The 19,653-nt window shown below is 57.1% G+C and overlaps 1 protein-coding gene across 1 annotated transcript; it reads right to left on the bottom strand.

Annotated features, from left to right (window-relative positions):
• Positions 1 to 1,194: 1,194 nt before the first annotated feature.
• LOC127019816 (interleukin-20 receptor subunit alpha-like) lies at positions 1,195 to 19,441 on the bottom strand. Its single transcript, XM_050902047.1, has 9 exons — positions 19,361 to 19,441; positions 18,765 to 18,885; positions 17,768 to 17,943; positions 16,516 to 16,694; positions 15,885 to 16,038; positions 15,450 to 15,574; positions 13,595 to 14,381; positions 1,548 to 1,706; positions 1,195 to 1,262 (listed from the first exon to the last, which is right to left on the bottom strand). Exons 1-9 carry the CDS (start codon positions 19,413 to 19,415, stop codon positions 1,195 to 1,197), a joined length of 1,824 nt encoding a protein of 607 aa, XP_050758004.1. The 5' UTR covers positions 19,416 to 19,441.
• Between the last annotated feature and the right edge of the window lie 212 nt (positions 19,442 to 19,653).

Here is a 19,653-nt window from a genome sequence, read left to right as displayed (position 1 = left end):
GGGATGCACGTGGCAGCTCCTGCCCTGCCCGCAGGAGAGATGTCCCATCCCCAGGGCACACGCACTGCGATCTGCCCACGCCATGCACGTGGCAGCGGGAGGGGCAGGACCCTGCACAGTGTGGGGATGGAGTAATGACAGGGCGCTGCTCTGGTGCGAGGGGTTTATTCAGCTCCTGCTGGCAGCCAGCATGTCCCTGCCAGGCCACGGTGGCAGCTCTGCCTTGCCATGAGTCCTGGAGGTCCACTGGTATGGCAGAAACACTGTCCTGCACCCCAGATCCTCATGGGACTCTCCCCCTACCCCACGACACCCCTCCTCTGCTGCAGACCCTCTCCCCTTTTCCCCACAAGGGACCGGAGACCTTTCAAAGCTCTGTGCAAACCAGCCCACAGCGAGGTGTGGGGTCACATGTAGATGGGCTCCCCAGAAGGCACTGGGATAGCAGTGGGTGGCAGGGAGCGGGCTGGCAGGCAGGCAGCAGGCAGAGCTCCTCCTGTACCCCTCATTTGGTGACACAGTATTTCCAGAAGCAAGCTGGGAGAAAAAGGAAGAGACACCCATGCAAGGGGCTGCAGCAGTGCTTGGCTACAACCAAAAAGTTTAAAGGGAGGGAGATGTCCATCTCTTCTCCCAGGCTCTCCGACGGCTTTGAAGTCAGTTCTAGGAGTACAGCCTGGGAGCTGAATGCCTTAGTCCACACCATGAGCATCCTCCACCTCAACCACGAGCACCCTTCACCCCAAGTCAAGAGCATCCTTCACCCCAACCACGAGCATCCTCCACCCTAAGCCCAGCCCCTGCTTGCCATGGCCTCTACAGGTCAGTGGTGGGTCGAGTCTCGGGACCCATTGGGAGTTGGGCACTCACCTCTCTTGCTGGGTTGCTGAGGGGCCTGGTCTGTCTGGGTAAATCCCTGGCTCTGGAGGTCACCCACTGCCACCATCTTCCAGAGGACTGCATCAAGGTCTTCCACCTGCCATGGCACAGCAGCCCCAGCACGTGTGTGTGGTGCCCATCTAGCAAAACCAGCCCCCAAACCCCTTCCCCTCAGTGCCGGACTAGTGTCAGCACCCGAGCGGGACTGCCTAAGTCCCCATTTACTGGCCAACAGGGATGGGGTTTGCTGGGACCTCGTGGGGAGCTGGCCCATGGGAGTCCCCTGCCCAGCAGCATCTCCTGGGCTGCCCTCCCCTAGGCCAGAGAGGCACCCCCACTCACCAAGCGGTCGGGGACATCCTCCTGGAGAGTGCTTTTATTTCCTGAAAAAAAAAAACCAAAACCATGAAATGCCATGAGCACACAGGAGCTATGGGTCCAGCGTGGTGGGAAGGAGCCAAGGGAAGAAATGTCAGAAGGAGAGGGGACACAGCACCATCGCCTGCTTCTCTCCATGCTCCGCTGGGGGCACCTAACCTGCAGCACTCCTTCGTCCTGGATGCAACCCTTCACCTCTTCAAGAGCATCCTCGTGCCTGCCTCCCTCCACGTGTGCCTCCACACCAGCCCCATCCTTGGGTCCAGTTCACCTTGAGCTCTGGGACTCACCCTTGCTACGAGCTGCTTTCTGGTCGTTGCTCACTCCTTCCCCCGGTGCCGACAGAGCCTGGTTCAGGTTCCTGGATGACTGGAGTCCTGCTAGAGGCTTGCTATCGGTCACGAAGCCAACTGCACCGTCAGCCAGGTTAAAATCCGTCGTCATAAGGTCTAGGTTGAACGGGGAGACAGTGACAAGGCAAAGCGGCTCATTCGAGGTGTGCTTGTTACTCAGGCAGTGGGACGGAGAGCCTGAGCATGGTCTAGAGATCCCGAGAATGACAAGCAGGTTGTTTGCGGGGGACTAGGGTTCATCTCCTCGTCTGGCCATGCGTGCCAGCCCAGGCTAGGAGTCAAAATGCTGGCCATGGCACTGCAGGTCTGGCCTCAGTAGTGCTGAGCAGAGGGGAAGGATCCCCTGCCTCGACCTGCGGTGATGCTCCTCCTAACGCAGCCCAGAACAGCGTTGGCCGCCTTTGCTGCAAGGGCACATTGCTGGCTCGTGGTCAACTTGGTGTTGAATAGGACAGCCCTGGCGTGTCCTGGTGCCTGGGGTTGTTCCTCACCAGGGACAGGACTCGGCACTTCTTTTTGCTGAACTGCACAAGGTCCCTCTCAGCGCATCTCTCCAGCCTGTCCAGGTCCCTCAGGATGGCAGCATGACCCTCTGGTGTTACCAGCCACTCCTCCCAGCTTTGCATCCACTGCAAACTTGCTGAGGGTGCACTCTGTCCTATCGTCCAGGTCATTAATGAAGATGTTAAACAGAACTGTCCCCAGTACCGACCCTGAGGATGCATCACTAGTGACTGGCCTCCAGCTGGACTTTGTGCCACAGATCACAGCCCTCCGTTCCGCCAGTTTTCAACCCACCTCACTGTCCACTTATCTAACCCGGACTTTGTCATCCATCTATGAGGATGCTATGGGAGACAGTACCAAAAGCCGAGGCAAACAATGTCCGCTGCCTGGCGTTGCCTTCAGCTCGACTGCGACAGGCAGGTGGAGAATGTCCCCATTAGCCATCAAGGCTCCCCCTGCCACAAAAGACCCTTCTGAGGGCAGCTCTGCAGCACCCCTTCCTGGCCTCACTTAGCCAGGCTGCTGCACTGGTGGGAGCTGCGAAGCGTTAAGTCCAGACCCCCATTATCCCAGGTAACACCTCAGGTAAGTGCAAGCAGAAATCTTGCCGGGGTGAGTCTGTCCCATGGCCTGTCTGCGTTGCTCTGAGGAAAGAGATAGTCTAAGGTCGCCACAAAACCACATGTTTGTTAGGCACATGGCTACGACTAAGGCAACAAGTCCCTTGCTGTCTGACTGCGTTTAACTGGAAACCAGCTGGTGTGTCAGGGGCTTTCCAGCATCTCACCCTTCGACCCACCCCTCCTCCAGTGCCTGCCTGTGCACAGCCCCCAGGAAGCTCCCACCAGGCTCTGGGACCTGAGCAATCCCAAGCACTTGGCCTTGTATTTCCTTTGCCTCAGACACGCACTCGAGCTACTAAAGCTCTGGAAGTCCCCATGAGTCAGCCAAGCGACAAGACAAGCCTCTGTGCCTGCTCGTTTCCCAGAAGCACCAGGCAGCGTGCCGCGCCGGGGCCGCTTGCAGGGGCTGCGCAAGCGGATCACGGGGCTGGGGTCGTGCTCTCCTTCAGGGCTCAAGCTCTGCCCAAGTGACTTTTTCTCCAGCATCAAGAAGCCTGGAGTGTCTAAACTGGTGCTTACCCTGCTGGTCGGTACTAGCATGTATGGACCAGGACCACAGGGTGGGTGCAAATGGGTGTCATTAGCCCCAAGCCCCGCAGATGCTGGTTCTGCTGCCTGCAGTCCCCTGGGGCACTGGCCTGCATGCAGAGATGCACGGCAGGGCACCATACTGCAGCAAAGCCCCTGGCACATGGTGCAGTCGGCTGGCATCGCAGCGCCAGGTCTCGCGGCTGTTGGGGAGGCTTGTACCAGCCCTGTGACCATGAGCAGAGCTCACCCCATCCTAGACCATGCCAGGCCACCCAGCGTGCACCGCTTGCTCCGCACGTGAGCTGCAATTCCCTCATTGCCACGTAGGGTGTCAGAAGGCTACGGAGTCTAGAGGGATGCTTTGTTTGTACGCCCCAGGCTGGCTGATTCCCAGGGCAACGCTGTCTGTCATCCCAGAGTACCTGGACACGTCACCCGAACTCTGCTGTCTGCAGATCGCAACGGCCAAAGCAGTCCCTCGGGTACAGGATGGTCTTCTCTTGTCCAGCCTGGTCACACTAGGAATAGGGTTAACCCTGCTGGACATACACTACTCCTAACAATACTGGGGAAAACCCTCCCCAGGCCAGAAGGTCTTTCTGCCCAAAGAGAAATAGGGGGAAGCTGCGCTGACGTGCATGTCTGCAGCAGCCAAGCGCCCATGAAACACCAGATACGAGCCACGTGGTTTGAGCCAGCATTCAGTGCCAGCCATAAAGTGGTGCACAGGGACAAACCCCGCCCGGCTTGCAGGCACAAACACCCAGGTCAGTTGTCCTTACCTTGAGCACTGTTGCTTTCAGGGTAGACAGGATAAGCGCTGATGCAGCAAGCCCCCAACAGTAGTGCCAAGGTGACGACCATCCTCTGGGAAGGCATCTTCTCTCCTTCGCCAAGCCTTGACCAATTTCCTAGGAGCCTGTGAGTGAGGGAGTGTGAGGCGGCTCTCTTTTATGTCCTCCAGCTCCCTGCGATCAATATGCTCGCATCAGGTGAGTTGCCTTTTCTGCTGGGTTGGCCATCCATCCTGATGACATGAGATGACTGGTCCTGCTCTCCCCCCAGCTCGATCTCCGTCACTCTTGAATGAGGATGCTTGATAAACGCTTGGCTAGTTTTTCAGAAGCTCCACTGTTTACTGTGGCTGTGCTGTGCTGGGGGAGGAAGCGCTGTGGAAGGCTGGACAGGTTAACCCATCCTTCTGGTGGGGTCTGGAGGAGGATCATAAGAGAACGTGGGGCCAACGTTTGGACAAAACATGTGGATCCACGCTTCCTTTTTGCATGATCTTCCTCCCCAAGGGTTACCACGTCTTCCGCTCCTTTCACATCTTACGGCAACACGAGGTCAGTGGCAAAGCCTTCGGCCACACAGGCATCCCAAGCTGATTCTCAGTGGGTGCCCCGGTCCCTAATGACAGGACTCAGCAAGTGACAAAGCTCATCCTCTGCAGATGGCAGCAGCCAGAGCTTCCTTGCTGGCACAGTATTTGACCTTGCTGGCGTTCAGAGGAGCCTCTCTCCTTATCCCAGAAGCTGGCAGTGCAATTGCTCCTTCTAGAGGATGCGTCTGTGAGCTCCAGACGACCAATGTGGTCCCAACCCAGCTTGGCTGTGGACATCCAGGCCAGTAAGTCACGGCAGACTGAAGGGACTCAGGCTGGGCTTCACAGCAACACGAATGTGGTGCAATTCAGAGCCAGTGCTGGAGTCTCAGTGGTTTTGGCTTACAGTTCAATACCCATTTTTTCTCTCTGGAAAAAAAGGTAGCCAGTGATGGAGGTCTTGCAGCCAGTGTCCCAAAGCAACATCCATGAGACAGGGGCATGAAAAATGGCTTTCCTGAGAGAATAATACAGAGGTGGTGCACACTCTTCTCAAAAGCTGCAGGTACAGAGGCAGACCCCAAGTGTTCACTGTGTCAGCAGGGACCTGGCCCAGCTCTCCCGTGTCCAGGTTTCTCCAGTTCCCATTTGAGACCCCACCTTATTCACAAACTTCGCTTTCAAATTACCTTAGTATCAGCCAACTGGAATTGCTTCTAATTAAATCTCTTTGCCTGGAAGGCTTAATTCAGAGAAACCCAGCTGAAACTGATCCCTTTGGTGACCTCAGCCAGGCCATTTTGCTGTGACAGCAGCTCGCACCTGTGTTCATATAGTGCCACACTTCCTGAGAGCGGCGAGGAAGAGTTTGACAGACACGAGAAGATTTTAAGCTCTCACGAGCTGCAAATCAACCTTGGGTGTTATTCATGGGGGAAGGAGACAGAAGGGTTCGTTCAGCACCCTTTCCTACCCCTACCAATGCTGGGGCTCAGCCGGGTTGAGCAGTACCTGCTTCAGAGGTGCCACGAGGAAAATCCCATTGAAATCTTGGTGGGAGATCCATGTTTCTCAATCTCTTGTGTTCTCTCCTCTTGTGGGGTGGTGTCGTGGTTTAACCCCAGCCGGCAGCTAAGCACCACGCAGCCGCTCGCTCACTGCCCCCCCACCCCTGGGATGGGGGAGAGAATCAGGAAAAAAAAACCTCGTGAGTTGAGATAAAGACAGTTTAATAGGACAGAAAGGAATGAAAAACAATGATAATGATAATAATAATAATATGACAATAGCAATACTAAAAGAATTAAACTATACAAAGCAAGTGGTGCACAATGCAATTGCTCACCACTCACCGACCGATGCCCAGTTAGTTCCCGAGCCGCGATCCCCCCTCCCAGTTAACTCCCCCCAGTTTATATACTGGGCATGATGTCATATGGTATGGAATAGCTCTTTGGCCAGTCTGGGTCAGCTGTCCTGATGGTGTCCCCTCCCAGCCTCTTGTGCCCCTCCAGCCTTCTTGCTGGCTGGGCACGAGAAATTGAAAAATCCTTGACTTAGTATAAACACTACTTAGCAACAACTAAAAACATCAGTGTGTTATCAACATTCTTTTCCTACTAAATCCAAAACACAGCACTATACCAGCTACTAGGAAGAAAATTAACTCTGTCCTAGCCGAAACCAGGACAGGTGGGACACCATGGAGCCTTCCCTGAGGAAGATTGGACAGGATGCTTGGGAGCCCGAGCATCTGTTTTTTGACCAAGAGGCTGACCACAACCCTGCTGACCACAAAACAGGGAGACAACAGTGTCTGTACACCCAGGCTCTCATTTTTCATAAAGTGGTTGAAGGTGCATTAACAAGAGATGATTACTTCTGTCTGCAAATCCTTGTCTGTCAGGCACAGATCAGACTGGGAGATAGATGAGGTGAAATATTCATCCATCCTGACTGGGCACGCCACTCAGCTGGGACCTTTCTCCTAACAAAAATCCATATCTAGCCTGTTTTCCAGCTGCTCCCATCCCCTGGATGCCAGGTCTCATGACATATAATGAAAAATCCTGGAGGCAGGCTCATCACTTCTGCTGTCAGGACACAGGCAGGAGGCACAGCCCAGAGAGGGTCGCCACGGGGAGAAAGCATGGAAACCCCCTCCAAACTCACATGTGCATCCCATGAGACGATGTGCACCCAGCTTAGAGGGCAGCTCTGCCTGTGCCGTCTATCACCGGGAGCATGAGCGGTCTTTGTGGGCAGAGAGCTACAGATCAGTGTGCCCAGAGCAGTGCAAGGGGAGCGGGAAGGCATCAAGCTGGGCCACCTAGTCCATTCCTTGTCCACAGACCAGAAATCCCCTGACACGTGCATCGGGAGGATGGGGAGCACAAGGACCGGTCATATCTCACAGACCCTGCCTGAGCCCGCTGCTGGGAAGAGCATGGGTGAGCTGTCAGGCTCCTCCATCCAACACAGGGGAGTTCATCCTGTGGAGCAAGGGGTGACAGAGCTGGGTGACACATGGCTCTGTCAGCTCCGCTTCAGCAGGGCGCCCATGGCACCTCCTGAATGCAGACACTTGCCACGTGTCCCCAGACGAGGGCACTCCCAGACCAGCACATGAAGTGGGAACAGTTCTGCTCTGCAGCCTCCCAGCCCCAGAGCTCGGCCCTGGGGTGACCTGGGCATCCCCATCGCCCGCTGACGCTCGGCGCTTGGGTCCCGACCTGCTGAGCTGCAGGAAAGCTCCTGCCTGGGGAGAAATCACACATGTCTGAACCAACAAGTTCACATCTCTATAGCCTATCAGCCCTACAGCCCTCTCCATCCACGTGCTCCAAACACATTACGCTTAGTCTCCAGCTTTTGGGGCTTCCACAGTCGCCACTCACATCCCGGTGGGCTTCCCAGCCAAGCCAAGCAGCTAAGACCGCCCGTCTCCTGACCCGCTGGCCCAGCACTGTGGGGAGAGATGCAGCAGGAACTGGTGGCCTGGATCACGTCGCTGCTCAGACCTGTCAAACCACGAAGCCTTTTTGGGCTGAAGGATGGGGTCCGGCAGGACAGCTCTGACGCCGCTGCTCCATGCCACTCTGGGGACCCACCTGGAGCTAGAGAGCCATCGCAAAGGCACCTTGCACAGGGGTGGCTGGATAACAGGGTCTTGCTCAGTGAGCCTGGGGCCCCACAGTCTCTAGTCCCTTGCCAGACACACAGGCACATGCCCGGCAGCGCTTGGGATGGCTGCAAGGATTCGGGGTGGCTCTGGGCTGTCCCAGAGCACTGGCAGGGAAGCTGCAGTGACATGCGGGATGGCGAGTGGGCAAGGCAGGGTGGGCACAGGGCCATGGCAGATCCAGGGGGTAGGCTGCAGCCCGAGTCCCTGCTCTCTGCATCTCTGCCTCCCATGGCTTTCAGAGGCAAATAGGGATCTTCCTTCGTTCTGGCAGCCTGCAAAATATTAGAGCTTAATTTTTCCCCGTCATTTCAGGAGCTGCCGTCTCCCTCATGTTTGTTAGGTGCTATGTTTCCTGTGTGACAGCTGCAAAAGTCCCATTAGCCCCCGCATAGCAGTTTACCACTCTCCAATACTTTTATAGGCTGGTAGCTCAGCTCTCTGAGAATTAGTAATAAGAAATACCCTCTTGCATAGTCCTAAACCTGCTGTTTCTAATAAAGAGCTGTTTTCAGCTGCATTCCTCTCATTGCTTTGATCTGGTACCAGAAGAAGCTGAAAACACCGCCAACAGCATGGAGAGCAGCCAGGAATGAGCCTATCAATCACGGTGAGTCAGAGCTTTCACAAACCTCCGCACCAAATATCTCCAGGCACGGCCTTGTGGCCGTGGGCCTGAGGCCGGCACGAGAAACAGCGGCCAACCTCCGAGATGATGGGCGCTGCAGGGCTGGGCTGGATGTCCGAGGACCCATCACTGGCTTGCCCATCTCCAGGCTGCGGAGGGAGCGTGGGATGCCTGCGAGCACAAGGTGGGAGCCAGGCACGTGCACACGCCTGAGCGCTGAGCAGCGATGGAGGGACCCGGCCAGGCATCCGGCTGCACGGGCTTGACTGGGGCTGGGGGCCTGCCCCTGGACCCAGCTCCGTCCTCCAGCAGAACCCCATCCTGCTCAATCCGTAACGCCTGGCCAGGCAGACCGGAGCGGGGTGTAATCCAGACACACTCCACCCAGATCCTGAGCTGTGCACGGTGGTGGCAGGTCTCTGTTGGGGCATGCCGGGACCTCACCCCCGCAGCGGGCATTGCACCTTCTTGCTGCGGCTCTGCAGAGCCCCGCATGCTGCTCTCACCTCCGAGGTGAAGCAAAAAACCCCCTCTCACATCCACTCGGAAACTTCAGCTGCTAAAATGCCATCTTGAAATGTCACGAACCTTTTACCTTTTCCACTCTGCATGAACATCTCTGTTTCATACAGAACGGGGACCTCTCAGCTGCTCCAACCACCCCCTGAGCCAGGGTGAGCCCCTGCTGCCAGTGAGTAACTCGTCTGAATCACCCGTGGGGATCCCAGCATGGTCACCCCGCCAAAAACTCAGAAAAGAGCTGTTTTTCTTTTGATCTTTAAAGAACTGGCAGGCTGTTATAAAAGCACCAGCTGTGCCCCAGCATCCAACAAGGCAGCTGTGGGAGCCAGTTTAGTGCCACCGTGCTGGGCCAGCGCCTCCCAGCAGACAGCCCATGTCTCGGCTGGTGCAGCACAGGCTGGACTGGCACAATGCACGCTCTTTGCTTGGCCTGGAGGACCTCAAGCTCAGGCTGCGGCTCCTTCCCAGAATCTAATGGCACATGCATCAGGGCAGCTTTGACTAGTGCTCCTGTTGAACGGCTCCTTGCAAATGCCCTGCCACCACGCAATGACCTGCAGGAGCGGTGGTGGGGCTGGAAGCCCCCTCGGCCCTGTCGGGGATGAGGCAGTCAGTCAAACAAGGCTCCACACGTGTAGGGTTTTGGCTGTGACCTTGAGACACACTGGAGACTATGAAGCACAAAGGGGACGGCGACCAGACACCACAACGAACGATGGGAAGAGAGCAAGCCCTTGGCATGTCATCTCTGTTCACTCCTGAACAACGGCCCCAACCTCCTTGTCTTGCTGGCCAAACCCTCCCATCACCAAGGGCAATCCAGGACTGCTGTGGGCTGCTCAGAGCTGTGCAGTCTCCACCTTCAGAAGTTTTCAAGGCCAGACTGGACAAGACCTGATCAACCTGTCTGGCCTCAGGTTGCTGACCCTACTCTGAGCAGGAGGAGGTACTAAGTTGCTCCCAAGGCTTTCTTCCAACCTGAACTGTCCCACGACCTGCTGCGTGGGGACACGGCACCGCTTTTACTGAGCTCGCTGCCTGCAGCCAGTGTCCTGGCAGTAAAAACACGCCTGCCTTTCTACACAGCCGCAGCACCGCCCTGCTCCAAACCTCAGCTCACAGCACAAAGCCTGCATCTACTGAACACCACCTGTGAGGAGACAGCTTGGCATTACCCGTCTCCAGGTGAACGATGCACAGATGCGTGCTCCCTGGTGCAGACGTAAAGTGGTTTTTAGGGCTCATCCCAGGCTGCAGCTGTGATACTGGCCAGCTGCAAATGCTCACAGTGCTGAGGCTGTTGCATGGGCACACATGTGGCCAAAGGAAACACAGTGGTCCAGCTCTGAAAGAGCTCAGCACTCCAATACAGGGCATAACGAACACAGTTCATGAGATCAGACCAACAGGATCAAGAGGTTAGGCTGGAAGAGAGACCGAAGGAAGATGCAGAGAGCTGTAGGGAAAAAAGGGAATAAGCTGTTCCCTGGGGAACAGGACAAGAAACCACAACGTGGAAAAGTGCGATGCGTCCTAGGGGAAACCATTAGTGGAGAAAATTGACCATTGGCGGGGAAAAAGCAGGGTTTCCACTCCCAGAGGTCTTGAAACAGAAGCAGGACACATATCTCGGGCACTTGTCAAGGAGATCGATCACCGTGGGGCCACAGGGGAGGAAAAGCAGACACATGGTTTTGGCTCCGTGAGCTTTGGCAGAGCAGTCACAACTGTAGATCAAATGCCTCAAAAAGCTTCAAGTTAAAAAAAATAAGATTTGGGATGGCAGGAGGGAAGGTCAGCGTGGAACATTTTGCTCGAGGATTTACAGATTGCAATGTTTCAGCTCCTGTGTTTGCCTCAAAACCTCAACTCCTCTGAAGTCTGCCTGATTTTAGCATGGGAGAATTCTTCTGGCTTGGCTTTTAGTTTGCTTTCTAAACACCTGAAAATGAAAAAGGCCATTTTGTGTGACCCAAACCAACAGCAGATACCTGTGCCCCAAAATTTTCATCTTCCCAAAAAGAGAAAGTGAAACAAATTAAGGAAAATCAGACTCTTGTTTCAGCTGAGCCTGAGAGGAACTTTGTTGGCAGCAAACAGCGTGTGGGTAACGCGCGTGTTCCTTCGAGCAGCTCTTGGGACCGTCTCTCTTTTTTTTTTTTTTTAAATTCAGCTCAATCTATTTAATACACCACATGTCCTCACATCATCTGTGGTGGGGTGGCTGGATGCCAGGTGCCCACCAAAGCTGTTCTATCACTCCCCTCCTCAAATGGACAGGGGAGAGAAAAAAAATATAACGACAGGCTTGTGGGTCGAGCTGAGGACAGGGAGATCACTCAGCAATTACCATCACGGGCAAAACAGACTCGACTTGGGGAAAATTAATTTAATTTATTACCAATCAAATGAGAGTAGGGTAATGAGAAAATAAAACCTAAATCTTAAAACACCTTCCCTCTACCCCTCCCTTCTTCCCAGGCTCAACTTTACTCCCAAGTTCCCCACCTCCTCCCCGCGAGTGGTGTGGGGGACGGGGAATGGGGGTTGTGGTCAGTTCATCACACCTTGTCTCTGCCGCTCCTTCCTCCTCACACTCTTCCCCTGCTCCAGTGTGGGGTCCCTCCCATGGGAGACAGTCCTCCACGAACTTCTTCAACGTGAGTCCTTCCCATGGGCTGCAGTTCTTCACCAACTGCCCCAGCATGGGTCCCTCCCACGGGGTGCAGTCCTTCAGGAACAGACTGCTCCAGCGTGGGTCCCCCGCGGGTCACAAGCCCTGCCAGCAAACCTGCTCCAGCCTGGGCTCCTCTCCCACGGGCCACAGCTCCTGCCAGGAGCCTGCTCCAGCGCGGGCTTCCCACGGGGTCACAGCCTCCTTCGGGCTCATCCCCCTGCTCTGGCATGGGGTCCTCTCTCCACGGGCTGCAGGTGGAGATCTGCTCCACATTAACCTCCATGGGTGCAGGGGCACAGCCTGCCTCACCATGGTCTTCCCCACGGGCTGCAGGGGAATCTCTGCTCCGGCGCCTGGAGCACCTCCTCCCCCTCCTTCTTCCCTGACCTTGGTGTCTGCAGAGCTGTTCCTCTCACACATTCTCACTCCTCTCTCTCAGCTGCAACTGCTGCTGCACAGTAACTTTTCCCTTCTTAAATCTGTTATCCCAGAGGCGCTACCACCGTCGCTGATGGGCTCGGCCTTGGCCAGCGGCGGGTCCGTCTTGGAGCCGGCTGGCATTGGCTCTATCGCACACAGGGGAAGCTTCTAGCAGCTTCTCACAGAAGCCACCCCTGTAGCCCCCCCTGCTACCAAAACCTTGCCACACAGACCCAATACATCATCACTAAGAGAGATTTTGCTAATGAGATGCACAAACCACAGCTGCCTGCTTCGAAGCAGAGACAAAGCTGTCCCAGCAGCATCGCTGCCTGGGGAGAGGACACCTCTTTGCCCTGGTTCGGGAGCATTTGAACGGGGCTGCCCCACGGCCCCGCTCAGCTGCCAGAAAGCCGCAGCCGGTGTTGCTGCAGGTCTCGGGCTGAGTCAGCCGCGGCGGCAGGGGAAGAGGCAGGCTGACAGCCTAGCAGAGGGAGGGCACAGCCACCCCCGGGAGGTTGCGCGGCCGGGGTGTCAGGGATGACTCACGGGGTTGGAAAGTGGCCCCGTGCGGCTCTGCTTTACCCAAAAGGCTCCCCAAGGCTGGCAGCGTTGTCCCCTCTGTCCCCTCCACCAGATGCCTGGATACTGGACATCAATTTCTCACCTGTTCCCAAATCCGGCTTAAATCTCGCGAGTCCAGGAGCCTGGATTTGTCCCCCGGAGCTGGAACCCACCAATCCCAGCCTGCTGCAAAGCACAACGCTGCCCGACACAGACGGAGAGGGTTTCCCCTCGCCTCCGTGGCTGCAGGCGCAGCCTCACAAACACATCCCGGAGAGACAACCGCAGGGCAGGGCTCCTCAGAAGTAAGTCGCCCCAGCGCCGGTAGAAGGAATAACAAAACTATCCAGCGGTTGCTGAAGAGCCAGCCTTTTCCCACACGACAGCAACACGCAGACCAGCTGCGGGTGCAATTTTCTCCCAGGGAAACCCCGAGTTTACCTAGTGCCTTTCCCAGATGTGGCTCAGGCAGGGCAGCGCTGGTTCTGTAACACAAAGAATAAGCACAGAAGCCAGTTTTCCATAATAAATTAGCATTATTTAAAAGACAGCTCCAGTGCACAATCAGTATTTCCAGACAAGTAAAAAAAACCCCTCCTCTTTCATTAAAGAGGTTTATATATATATATGAGCATATACATAAATTTGCATTAGTATATATACTGTACACACACATATACATACATATAGATGGATAAATAGAGAAAAGTTTTGGGGCTTCAACTTTGGCACGTATTCCTTACGCTTTGGTTCAAGAGCGCCAAAACCACAGAGCGAAGCTCTGAAGATACCGATCTCACCTGTCCATGGCAGCCGTGCCCGGAGCATGCCTGTGCCTGCCTGCACAGGAGCCTGCCCCAGTCCTGTCCCCAGCAAGGCACATGCAGGTCCGAGCAGGCAGCCATCGTGGCCGGGGCAGCTCCAGGCAGCACCTCGAGCTTTGCTCGATGTTGTAATCTGGGTGCCGGGAGCTCCCGGCGTGCCCCCACCTGCCTGCTATGGCTCACCATCAGCCGGGGGACGCTGCTCATAGCCGGAGAAGGCAGCCACCCGTGGGACGTCAGGGGGGAACTGGGGCAGCTGGCAGGGGCTGGAGAGGGGGACGCCCGGTGCTGCCTGCTCCAGGTCGCCCTGCTGCACAGTGCTGTCACCTGGCTGTGGCTCAGTCCCATGGCCATGCAGGGGCTGGAGAGCACAGACGAGCTGCCCTCCATCCTCCTTCTCGCTGGCCGGCAGCTTCACGGAGCTGAGCGGTACCCAGTGCCCTGCCATGCCAAGGCTCTCCCGCAGGTCCTCCTGGCTGAAGCTCCTGCCCGGTGTGGGCAGAGGAGGGCAGCTGCCTGCTCCCAGGACTGAGCACTGGCATTTAGAATAAAGCTGGAGGTGCAGGGAGAGCCACATCTCAGATGTCTGGTAGTCCCTGTCATCTGTATAGCTGTCTCTGGTCGGTCCCACCAGCACCGGCTGCTCCAGCACATCATCCCCATCACGCGCCTCCCCATCCTCCTCCAGCTGCGATGAGACCCCGGAGCCCAAGGCATGCCCCAGCTGGCTGTGGGTGCAGGATGGGTCCCTTCCCTCATGGCAGTCTGGCCCAAACCCGTTGGCACAGTAGCCACTCATGTCCCGGGAAAGGCTTTCTCCGAGGAGCAGCTGGACTGCGGGTGTTGTCTGCTCGGCTGCAGGCGACCCGCAGGAGGGGAGCACAGTCGGCAGGAGCAGGGCGAGTGAGTCCTCCTCGAGCTCAAGGGTGGGCACCCTGATGGTCGCACTCAGCTCCCTGTTCAGGAGAGCCTGTCAGGAAACAAGCAGCTAAGCAGTCGGCCTCAGCTTGCTGAAACCTGTGCCAGCCTCAGGGTGATGAACCACGCACCCCGGGGAAGGGAATGGTCCCGGACAGCCCATCTGCGGTGCTCACACCCGGGAGAAACACAGGCAGGGCTCTGCTCACTACAGCACGGGGGCTCTGGTGCCAGGGGACGGTCACAGAAGCTATCACGCTGCTGCTTTTCAAGCTATGCCCCAGCTGTCAGAGGCCGATGGAAGAGCTCTCACCTGCTCAGGGACGCAAGCAATCCCCACGCAGAAGCCAAGAAGAACAGGAAAGCAAATGGCGCTGGCACTGAGCTGGGCCAGGGCAAGCAGAGCAGCCTGCCACCTCCCCTCCACCCTGGCATAGGGGACTTCTTTAGCTTAGCAAGTTGGTTTGGTCCCCACATTGCTCAAAGGGCTGCTCAGCCCAGGCTGCTGCCACCCCCCAGCACTGGGAAACTGGGATGCAGGGGGAAACTGGGACTCGGGGAGAAAGGCTGTCCTGGTGACTGTTTCCAGAGGGCTCAGTCCTGCCGACCCAGAACATGTTTTGGATCAGCTCAGGAGGGCTGCAGCCCTGGGAGCCTCTCCGAGCCTCAGGGCTGCATTTATCCCAAGGGCAGAGCAGCGAGAGGCTGCATCTCACCCAGGCCAGGCTGTCCCAGGATAGCAGCCCCACTGTTTGCTTCTCTTCCCCTCTTTCTCCCCTTCAAGCTGTTGTAGATGGACGTGCAGCCAAGCAAAAGCCAACTGCCTAAAGCAGGAGGCTCCTAACACCTAGGGCTGTGCTCACAGGCTACATGCTGCCCGAGACACCCTCCGCCAGCATGACCCATGGCTGATTGATGCATCCCACCAGTATCTTCTCCCACGCAGCAAGGCCTGGGTGTATGGTGGGTCGGACAGCGGGGGAGGCACCTGGGCACCGAGATGGGTTTTGCAGTGCAAGAGGTGGAGGGAAGGAGATGCTGAGCCCCCTGCAAATGCAGGGGACTCCGGCTCAGCCGTGGCACACGCGAGGCAGAGGCTGGAGAAGGATCATTCACTCACAAGCGTTTTCGGGAGGCGCGTCTCCGAGGGCCTGGGGAAGATGTGCAGCTGGACGAAGCAGAGCCCGGCCATGCTCACCAGCAGGAAGACGCCACTCAGCACAGTGAGGAGGACCCAGGGAAAGCCTGCCAAGAGGTCACAACAGGCTGAGGGGTGGAAGGACCCTAGCTGGCACCCCCCGCCAGCCCGTCCTACGCCAGTGCTTCCCCAGAGCCCCCGCGGCAGGCGGGAATGTTCACGGAGGAGATGCGGGGCAAGCCCAAGGCGGATGGTGAGAGAGCATCTCCCCAAGAAAGGTCCCCGCAGGGCATAACTGGGCCACCAACCCCGACCAGAGTGGCTACGGGTGAGTGACCCACACCTCCGCACATGCCTGTGCTGCAAGCAGGACCTGAGATGCAACTGCAGTGGCTGAGCCAGCCAGAGAGCTCCCACCTGCGGGGCCTGCCGGAGTCACCATGCACTGCTCAGCTTCCCGGCTCTGCTCCCTGGCCATGCCCACGGCTGCCGTCCGGACGCAGTACTGCGTGCTGGGCTTCAGGTACCTGAAGGTGCATGGCGTTTCCTCCCCACTCCATTTGCAGGGCACCTGGAAGCAGAGGGGACATGTGGCCAAGGCGGCTGGAGGTGGGGTCTGTGCACTGCTCCTCTCCCCAGTGCAGCCTCGACACCCCACTCGCCCCACGGTGTGGAGCACAGACCCTCCCTCCCTGCTCCCCAGCACCTCCAGCGCTTGTTTCTTCACCCAAGGATGTGTTCAGCTCCCAGAGCATCTCGATAAACAGCTACTGCATGCTTTCATCTGAACAGAAATTGTTACAGGTTTTTCTTATTCATGCAATCTAGAAGAGGAAAGGGATCTCCTGCCACCCCCAGGTTGCAAGCCCTGAATTGGGATGCAAAGCATCTCATGCCTGCTTGCACTGCTGGGTCTGGGCAGGGCTGGGGCAACTCTACGGGCACAGGCACTACCACACTAATGCAACTGGACACAGGCATCTTTGCTGCACCAGGAAAGCTTTTGCAAGTCCCATGCACTCCGAGCCTTGCCCACCCTGCCACGTACTTGCTGGACAAGCACGTCCCCTTCATACAGGTTCAGTCGGTACCACAGCTTCAGCAGCACTTGGTCGACTGGCTTGTAAGAGCCGTTTTTGCTTTGGTAGGGAGTGAGCGGCATGATGATATTTACGCTGAGGATGTGACCCTGGAGCAGCCAGGACAACTTGGGGGGGCCCACGATTGCTGTAGGAAAGGAAAAAAAAAAAAAAAAAAAAATGGAGAAGGAAAATTAAGCCCTTTCAAAACAGAAGGCAGGCATCTTGTTTCTCTAGAAATGATGTTTTTCTGTTGGACATCCCACTCCCAGCACACAGAAACTTGCTCAGGTCTAGCCTGATGGCACTTTGTGCTGTGAAACCAGCTCTAGAAGTGGCAGCCACCACGTCTTTGTGACAGCCAGCGCTGCTTCTGCCTCCTCCGGTCACACCAACACAGGCCAGGACAGACCTGCCAGCACCTCCGGCTCCCTGCTGCTGAGCACTTCATCTCTGAGCCATCAGACGATGGTCTAGAGACTCGCTGTGGAGTGCAGCAATTCCTCTTTTCAGCTAAGTGCATCTATTTCCATGCCAGTTGGATGCAGAGGGAACGAAAAAGGGAACCCAAACAGCCGACGTACATCCCATTTTAGCCGCTGGCACATTCAGTTCATTGCGACAACCCGCTATGAGGTGGGTTAGGGGAAGGTCCTGAAGTTTTTCCTTCCTCCAAAAGACAGCCAGGCTTTTTGGACAGGACAGCCGGTCTGCGACTGAGAAGAGGCATGTGCTCGCACCTTGCGAACACGGCAGCCAGGGCAAAGGCAGAGCTGGAGGGACTACTCCTGCCTTCACCAGCCTGTGCCAGCTTTACCTTGCTGGAACAAAAATGCCCGCACCCAGCATCTCCCAGACCCGTGGCAGGGACGAACCACAGATGCTTTTAAAAGGCAAGCCTGGAGGGGTATCCTCTTTCCTACCCCACCTTGCTGCATTCTCCAGAGACCCAAATTCTCATAGCACCTCGGTGGCCTGGGGCCTCCCACCTGTGGTCCTCGCCTCACTGCGTCTCCTCCTCTGTCCCCTTGCTCTTCACCCAGCCCTTCTCCAGCAGCTCTGCTCCCACCCCTTTCCTCCGGTCGGCGCTCTGGCACTTTTCCCACCAGTATCCTCATATGATTTCCCACCATATCCCAGCAGACCTCTCCAAGGACCCCTCTCCCCATCAGCCCCCCAGGAAGAGCAGGAGCCCAGCTGAAGGAGCTCCCTGGTCCTTACTGTCTCTGTACGGCTGCAGCTCGCTGGAATAGGCCCACTCAGACAGCTCGCCTCCGGCCACCGCTCTCACCCTTGCCCAGTAGATATCGTGGATCTTGTCAAAATACAGCTCACATGCCCAAGAGGAGCCGGTGCTGTTCCCCCAGCAGGTATCTGCCTTGGTCCAGCGAGAGGTCCTGCCCATGGAGAGAATGCAGGGATTTCTCCTTTTCAGCACCTTCCCAGCCAAAAAGGAAGGCTGCCTAGCCGTCGCGATCCTGTCTGAGTGGCAAGCATGAGAGCGCACGCATATTGGCCAACAGCATCCTGGGCTGCATTAGGAAGAGCGTTGCCAGCAAGTCAAGTCCCCTCTCATCGGCACTGGTGGGAGGGCACCTGGAGTGCTGCGCCCTGACCTGTGCTCTCCGCTACAAGAAAAAAACATGTCCACGCCAGAGAGAGCCCACTGAAGGGCCAAAAAGATGACCAAGGGGCTGAGGCATCTGTGGTATGAGGGAGGCCGAGCAAGCGGGACTGCTTAGCCTCAAAAGAAGGTGGCTTAGGGTGGGGGCTCTTATCAATGTGATGGAGTAAAGAAGATGGAGACTTCTTCTCAGTGGTGCCCAATGAAATGACAAGAGGCAGCGGGCACAAGTTGAAATACAGGAAATTCTGTTTAAGCATAAGGGGAAAAAAAAGCCTCAAAACCCAAACCCAAAAGCAACCCCTTTTGTTTTTTACTGGGAGGCTGACCAGTAAAGGGAACAGGTTGCCCAGGCAGGTTGTGGAGGCTCCATCCTTGAAGGTGGTCAAAACCCAACAGGACACAGTCCTGAGCTGACCCTGCCCGAGCAGGGGTTGGACAAGCTGGACGCCGGAGTTCCCTGCCAGCTCCGCTATTCTGTTACTCTGCGATATTTACTGCCAGGTAACAATCCTCTGGCTACTGGGGGTCCCCGACAGCCCTCTGCCAGGGTGCAGGGGGACGAGCCACCTCCGCCCCCTCCTCCCCACCTACCGTCTCCTCCACTCCACCTGGTATGCGGCACCGCCGGGCGAGCCAGGGTCCGGCTCCCACCGCAGGCGGACGTGGAAGTTTTGTGCCTCCAGCCTCACGTCCCACGGAGGCAACGGGGTGCCTGGGGAGAGGGGGAAGCAGAGGGGCGTCAGGCAGCATCGTTCTGCTCTGCAGGGGCCCGCTCCTTGGGCGGTCACTGCTTGGCCACGCTGCACGGGTCTCCCCGCTTTGCATAGGCATCGTGGGGCCTCCCCGCCACCCTACAACCCCCAGCTTCAGTCCCGCACAGGCAAACACCAACTCCTTGCCAGGCTGAGGCAAGCGCTGGCTGCCAGCGCGGCGCTCAGCATCCGCATCCCACGAATCTCTTGCACACCCTGGAGCATCCTATCTGCGGTCCTGCGAAAGGCACCGACACCCTGACACGGCTGCTGGTGACCCTGGGGTGTTCTTTCCCGTCACACCTTGAAGACCACTCAGTCCCCTCCTCCCTGCAGGTACTTTCTGTAGGTCTGAGAGTTGTCCCCGTGCTTCTCCCCCCACTGCAGCCAGGGCCACCCCCCAGCCCGCTGCGGCAGCTCTGGAGCCGGACTTACCCCAGAGCAGGGTGCAGCTGGCCAGGGACAGAAGCAGGCTCAGGGCAGGGCTCATCCCGCCGCGCCCCGTCCATCTGCCCCCAGCTCTACGCTGCCATGCTGGGGGCAGTGGTGAGAGGACGGGCGTGCCAGAGCTGTTCTGCCACCCGCAAACACGATGGGCAGCTGGAACCTAGGATTAGAGAAAATACTTTTTTTTCCCCTACTGTGGCCAGTGACACCCCGCTGCAGGCATGCCTTGCACACGGAGGTTGCGTGCCCAGCCATGGCACGGAGGTGCCTGCTGCAGAGCA

The sequence above is a fragment of the Gymnogyps californianus genome, chromosome 9, assembly GCF_018139145.2.
Source record: "Gymnogyps californianus isolate 813 chromosome 9, ASM1813914v2, whole genome shotgun sequence".
Classification (NCBI taxonomy): domain Eukaryota; kingdom Metazoa; phylum Chordata; class Aves; order Accipitriformes; family Cathartidae; genus Gymnogyps; species Gymnogyps californianus.
The sequence above is the reverse complement of the archived record's forward strand: the minus strand, read 5'-3'. Positions and strand labels throughout refer to the sequence as shown.